At 33.5% G+C, this 8,511-nt stretch overlaps 1 protein-coding gene across 1 annotated transcript in view; it reads left to right on the top strand.

Annotated features, from left to right (window-relative positions):
* The first annotated feature begins 2,440 nt into the window (after window positions 1–2,440).
* TNFRSF11B (TNF receptor superfamily member 11b) overlaps window positions 2,441–8,511 on the top strand; it is a 109,335-nt gene continuing 103,264 nt past the window's right edge. Inside the window, exon 1 of the mRNA XM_053715934.1 lies at window positions 2,441–2,473. Coding sequence (XP_053571909.1) covers window positions 2,441–2,473 — 33 coding nt within the window. The remainder of the gene's footprint in view (window positions 2,474–8,511) is intronic.

Below are 8,511 nucleotides of genomic sequence, written 5' to 3'. Positions count from 1 at the left end.
ACACAGTCCCCAGGCCTACCAGGCCATTTTATTCCACCCTACCTCCCTTAGTGGCAGCCATACATATCCTGGGCCCACTGCGATCCCTGGCCAACTCTCCCACCTTGGCCGTACACCTCTGCCTCACCTGGCTTCTGCCAACCGGCCAAACCTCCAGCTGCATGCAGTCATCAGGCTCCAGATGAATAGACTCCGTCCAGGAGCCGTACAGGCCAGAGAAATCCTCCTCAAGGCTGTCAACTCCCTCACCCGCCATGGATGGGCTAGGCTGAGCCACTGGCCATTGCCCCACAGGGCCAGAACCTGGAAAAGAAAAACTGACATGTGAGGTACCCACTGCAACATCCTCCAATACCCCTGAAGCCCCAGACCCCCCAGGAAGGGGCAGAAGGCCCACAGACCTATCCCCAGTAACAGACTTGCCACTAAATCCCTTAAAGCGAGCCCCAGAGCGGCCCTGGGCCCCAGGGGAGGGGGGGACATATTCCTCGTCAGAGAAATTTAGGTGCAATTCCACAACACCTGCTTCTAACTCCAACTCCTCCTCATCACCAGACCCATACTCCTCATCCACCAATCTCCAATCAGACACCACCCCACTATCCCTAAAGAGGCATCCCTCAAGGGCCCTGGAGCTACTACCCCACAATGCAGGAGGTTCTCCTCCCACTTCTCTCACACTAACATCAAAGGCTGGGCTGGAAGCCCAAGCACCCTCCTCCTCACTCCGTTATCCTCAACCACCCCCCCAAAATCAACAGCAAGCCCCAACAGGCCCATCCCCACAGGATCAGGCCCACACGGACCGTGCGCCACCTTAGGACCGCCCCCTTTACCCTTGGTGGACTGCCTCAGATCCGGATCACCGTCGCTCACCACCTCTGCTCACTGCACCACTGAAGGCCCTATTTGATCCGCCCCTGCATCTGAAGACTCCTGACGAGCTGATATCCTACCGGAACCGGAGCTGCTCTTCTTTCCACCTCCCGACCGCCTACCACCATCAGGACTGAGCCGGACAACTTCTGCCGGGTCACCATCTTCTCCTGGACCGGATCTGGACGGACATCAAGCAAGGCCTAGTCCTTCGATTCCAACCAGGTAGGTCCCCTGGACTCCACCGCCTCCTTCAGCTGCGCCAGTAAATCATCAACAGAGGCCATGGCCAGGGCAGGAAAGACACGCAAGACACGCAGTAAGAAATGCTTCCACTAATTTTTCAATAACAAACTGCTGCCTTTCCCGCCCAGACCAGCCTTACATTCTGGCCTCTAGGCTCCACCCACTACACCCTCTCACCCTATCACAAGGAGCCTCTTCCCCCTGGTCAAAGCTCCCTACGACAATGCTCTGCCCGCCTCCAGGAGCAACTGTGTTTGGTTAACACACCTACGAGAAACAGGAGTTTAAATACATAGGGCTAGATTACAAGTGGCACGCTAAAGTTAGTGTGGGTTGTGATAAGCAATATCACAACCACTAACTAACGCTTATAATACAAGCTGAAAGTAAAAGGTTGCACTCTAAAACAAACAAAATTTTCAATTGGTTATGTATTTACGTTGTATTCTTCAAATATTAGCATATCATGCAATGCTGTGTATTAAGTTAAAGATTGTATTTCAAAAATTGTTTTTCCAGGCAGCAAAAATGTTAAAACACATTAAAAAAGGAGGTAACAGAATATATTAAAATACTTCCTGGAAAAGGTCCAGTAATGTCGTCATCTGCAAATAGTGTTGCCATATTGCCACTTTATGGGAGGACACTTATGAAAAATACATATAGAAATAGAGTTTGGTGTGAAAAATATATGTCAGGGGCTATTTAAAGAAATTGTGTGTTTTTTTACCAAACATAATTAAGCATTTTATATTACAATTTCAAAGTTTAATGTTCCTTTAAGGACATTCAGATTAAATAAGAATTGCACTACTACTGCTTAAACCACCAAACATTATAAGAACTAAAGGATATGGCTCTGCTCTAAGCCTTCAAATGTTTGGCAGTATTGACATGTGGCACAAACCTAAATAATAATAATAATAATCACTATAATCATCAATAAATAACAATCATAAAAACCATAACTGAACTTCAACAATGATACTATTTTGTTTAAACAATTAGTATAAGCAATAACAAGTCTAAACTATGTCTCTTTATTTCCCTGCCATAATGCTGCACATTTTAAACAGTGACATTTTCCAGTACGTCTATCTAATCATTTAACTCTTAGAGTTAAATACAAGCGGCTTCTGCAATATGGCTTGAGTTTTTATAAAAAAAAATGCATTTCGTCATAAAGTGATTCAACCTCTGCCAACTTCCTGTCCTGGGGTCTATAAAAAAACAGCCGGGTTAAATGTAGGGGAGGTCCTACTTGTAGTCAGTAAAGGATTGTGTGCTTCCAGTTTCTGAGGTTTCTGAGCAGACCACAATGTACAAGGTCATTAGCTGCCTGAGTATGGTGGTGAGTACACTGTCTGTTACTGGGTGGGCTTCACTCAACTTGAAATCCTAAAAATGCATAGAGTATTGTGTACTTGATACTTCTTGGTGCTTTTAAATGTAAGGATATTAATACTAAACTTTATTTTCAAAATAATACTACTTAATGTTAAATATCTGTAAACATATTTTGAACATCTTGCATATACTAATTCTTTAGTATTAAAAATTGTCAGTCATTTAAAAAAAAATCCTGGAATATGCTTTTATTTTTCTTGGGCATGTAAGAGAAAGTAAACCTGCAATGCATCTTCTTATGTGAAAACTATTCCTGATTTTGGAATGTGCCTTTCCTATAATCACAATTTTAAAGAAATATCAATTGAATGAAATATCACTCATTCATATTTTATGTGGATTTACTAGCAGTCCAAAGAAGCAGATTCACTAAAGTATGTGGTATTTCCCCGTACTTAATTATAGGATAAACATAGAGGCTTTTCCTGCTTGGATTCTTTAGAAATGTGTGTGAATATAATTTTTTTTAAAAAAAAATCACTGTACTGTGATTCTAAATATTTTTTTTTATTTATTTACTGTATGTTCTAATTGAATGACTTAAATGTTAATCACTGTTTTACGTTTATCAAAATAATAAATTACCTTACATGGAAATTTAGCTAGAAAGGGCTTCAATGAATAGCTCACCAAACAAGACCCCCATGGCAATCAAGGGGTTAAAGCATAATTTGCTGCTTTTGCTGTGCCTGACTGACACTTATTTTGTGTGCTGATTGAATATGGTGCATATTTACATTATATTTATATACATTCATAAAACTGTTTTATATTGGTTTATACAAGTGCTAAATATAAGTATAAAGATAATGCAGCAATATTTGTTTTGTGTGACAAACAGAACATACCAGATATAATAATACATTGTGTAAACAGTTTTAAAATGCTGCATTTATATTTTACAATGTGTGCTTAAAATATATAAAGATATTTCAGTATTGCAGTTGAAGGTCTCAATAAAAAGGGGAATGTATACACTTTATAGATATTTCTATTAATTGATTAGATTAAATTAATAATTACAATAAAGACAATTGTATTCAATGTGATATGTAGTTGGAATTACCCTGATTTTTAATATTTCACACACACAGAAAAACAGAGCTATACAAATTTGGGGATTTTTTTTATTACAGCAGAGAAACATAACATTAACTATGAACTTGAATTAACCTGTTAATGTTATGTGTTGTTACATGAATGGATTATTTATATTGTAGTTGGGTAAAACAGCATTTTGTTTTTGTGTCTGCAAATCTATTTTATTATGAATTATTTTCTTTTAACATTTTTATTTAGTACTAAATAAAACATGGCTATCTACTGAATAACTCTTTCATCCATTCATAATGTGTGTTTGCCAATGCATAAACCATGAACCAGTCTTTGATGTTTTCTTTCTGTGGAAAATAAGTTGCAGCTGAAATTTTTTAATTTTTAACCAGTTTAGCAGCATTTACATGGAACATTTTAAAGGGACAGTAAAGTCAAAATGAAATGTTTATGATTCAGATAGTTTAGTGCGTGTACAATTTTACCCAACTTTCTAATTTTATTATATTATCAAATTTACTTTATTCTCTTGGTATCCTTTGCTAAAGAATAAATGTAGGGAGACTGATAGGAGCTCAGAAGTTTACTTGTGTTTTTAGCATTCAACTGCAGCAGTGTTTACAAATATGCATAACATTGCTGTAAACATTGTTGCAAACACTGCTGCCAGATGGCTAAAGACACGTGCTGTGTTTTGTTATTACACAGTTATTTAAAATAGGCTGTCTCTGAGAAATAAACAAACAAAAATGAATGAATGAATTAAACTAATTTTCATTGGAAGTTTGGGAGATTTTTTGTTAATCCCAACAGGCTGTATATAAATCTTGTGTATGTGAATAGTAAACCTAAGAGCTTTGTTGTTTTGTAATGCAAGGGTTAAAGGGACATGAAACCCAAACATTTTCTTTCATGATTTAGGTAGAACGTACAATTTGAAACAACTTTCCAATGTACATTCTCTTGTTGTCCTTTGCTGAAAGGTTTATCTAGGTAAGCTCAGGAGCACAAAAGAACCTAGGTTCTAGCTGCTGATTGGTATTGGCTCACCCATGTGTTCAGTTAGAAACCAGTAGTGAATTGTTGCTCTTTCAACAAATGATACCAAGAGAATTAAACCAATTCAATAATAGAAGTAAACTAGAAAGTTGTTTAAAAATTGTATGTTCTACGTAAATCCTGAAATATTTTTTTTGGCTTTCATGTCCCTTTAACGTACATCACAGTACAACCCACAATAATTAAAGCTGTCTGGCACCACATAGATACTCGGATGTGAGAGAAACCAATTCATTAATTAATATATTTTTTATTGAATTGAATGACAGATTATCCTTATATAGCTCCCAAATAACTGTCATTAAATTTTAAACAACTTTCTAAATGACTTCTAATGTCAAATTGTATTTGTTCTCTTGGTATCTTTTATTGAGAAAAGCTCAGGAATCTGTATGTGTCTGGAGCACTTTATGACAGCAATTTTGCAAGACTGTTATTCATTTGCAAGGACACTAGCTGGCAACACTATTTCCTGCCATTTAGTGCTCCAGACACTTACCTAGGTATCTCTTCAACAATAGCATAGGAACAAAGCATATTTGATAATAAAAGTAAATTGGAAACTTTTTTTAAATTGCATGCTCTGTCTGAACCACAAAATAACATTTTTGGGCTTCATATCCCTTTAATTCACAAATGTTCTGTTTATGAGAGAGAGCTGCAAAGTAAACGCAAAGGGGTTTAAAAGTTATAAAGTTGAAAGTAAACGAGATCGCTTGAGCGTAATTGAATTTAACACGCGTGACCTCAGTGCTCTTGTAAAGTGTGTCATGAAACAAAAAAGTGTCACAAAACAAATAAAAAATACATTTAAAAGTAAAGTTACACTCATAATAACACAGTCTAATAAAAATCATTCAAAAATAATATTGCATGAAATAGTTATAAGGGCTCAAAGATATGAGGTCTCAGGTGTTAGAAAAAAAGGCAGGAAATGGACTTAACATAGAGATACATAGATAGACATGTCTAAATATATATGTATTGATGTATTTATATGTGTATATATGTAATAACAGACATATATACACATATAGACACATACATACATATGTACACATATATAGACATATACATACATATGTACACATATATAGACACATACATACATATGTAAACATATATAGACACATACATACATATGTACACATATATAGACATATAGACACATACATACATATGTACACATATATAGACACATACATACATATGTACACATATATACACATATAGACACATACATACATATGTACACATATATACACATATATACACATACATACATATGTACACATATATAGACACATACATACATATGTCCACATATATAGACATATAGACACATACATTCATATGTACACATATATAGACACATACATACATATGTACACATATATACACATATAGACACATACATACATATGTACACATATATACACATATAGATACATACATACATATGTACACATATATAGACACATACATACATATGTACACATATATACACATATAGACACATACATACATATGTACACATATATACACATATAGACACATACATATGTACACATATATACACATATACATACATATGTACTCATATATACACATATAGACACATACATACATATGTACACATATATAGACATATAGACACATACATACATATGTACACATATATAGACACATACATACATATGTACACATATATACACATATAGACACATACATACATATGTACACATATATACACATATATACACATAAAGACACATACATATGTACACATATATAGACACATACATACATACATATGTACACATATATAGACATATAGACACATACATACATATGTACACATATATAGACATATAGACACATACATACATATGTACACATATATAGACACATACATACATATGTACACATATATAGACATATAGACACATACATACATACATATGTACACATATATAGACATATAGACACATACATACATATGTACACATATATAGACACATACATACATATGTACACATATATACACATATAGACACATACATACATATGTACACATATATACACATATAGACACATGCATACATATGTACACATATATACACATATAGACACATGCATACATATGTACACATATATAGACACATACATACATATGTACACATATATAGACATATAGACACATACATACATATGTACACATATATAGACACATACATACATACGTACACATATATACACATATAGACACATACATACATATGTACACATATATACACATATAGACACATGCATACATATGTACACATATATACACATATAGACACATACATACATATGTACACATATATACACATATAGACACATACATACATACATATGTACACATATATAGACACATACATACATATGTACACATATATAGACATATAGACACATACATACATATGTACACATATATAGACACATACATACATATGTACACATATATAGACATATAGACACATACATACATATGTACACATATATAGACATATAGACACATACATACATATGTACACATATATAGACACATACATACATATGTACACATATATAGACATATAGACACATACATACATACATATGTACACATATATAGACATATAGACACATACATACATATGTACACATATATAGACACATACATACATATGTACACATATATACACATATAGACACATACATACATATGTACACATATATACACATATAGACACATGCATACATATGTACACATATATACACATATAGACACATGCATACATATGTACACATATATAGACATATACATACATATGTACACATATATACACATATAGACACATGCATACATATGTACACATATATAGACATATAGACACATACATACATATGTACACATATATAGACATATAGACACATACATACATACATATGTACACATATATAGACATATAGACACATACATACATATGTACACATATATAGACACATACATACATATGTACACATATATAGACATATAGACATATACATACATATGTACACATGTATACACATATAGACACATACATACATATGTACACATATATAGACATATAGACACATACATACATATGTACACATATATAGACACATACATTCATATGTACACATATATAGACATATAGACATATACATACATATGTACACATATATACACATATAGACACATACATACATATGTACACATATATATAGACATATAGACACATACATACATATGTACACATATATAGACATATAGACACATACATACATATGTACACATATATAGACACATACATACATATGTACACATATATAGACATATAGACACATACATACATATGTACACATATAAACACATATAGACACATACATACATATGTACACATATATAGACATATAGACACATACATACATATGTACACATATATAGACATATAGACACATACATACATATGTACACATATATACACATATAGACACACACATATGTACACATATATAGACATATAGACACATACATACATATGTACACATATATAGACACATACATACATATGTACACATATATAGACATATAGACACATACATACATATGTACACATATATAGACATATAGACACATACATACATATGTACACATATATATAGACATATAGACACATACATACATATGTACACATATATATAGACATATAGACACATACATACATATGTACACATATATAGACATATAGACACATACATACATATGTACACATATATAGACATATAGACACATACATACATATGTACACATATATA

The sequence above is a fragment of the Bombina bombina genome, chromosome 5 (assembly GCF_027579735.1).
Source record: "Bombina bombina isolate aBomBom1 chromosome 5, aBomBom1.pri, whole genome shotgun sequence".
In the NCBI taxonomy this organism is placed as follows: Eukaryota; Metazoa; Chordata; class Amphibia; order Anura; family Bombinatoridae; genus Bombina; species Bombina bombina.
The sequence above is the reverse complement of the archived record's forward strand: the minus strand, read 5'-3'. Positions and strand labels throughout refer to the sequence as shown.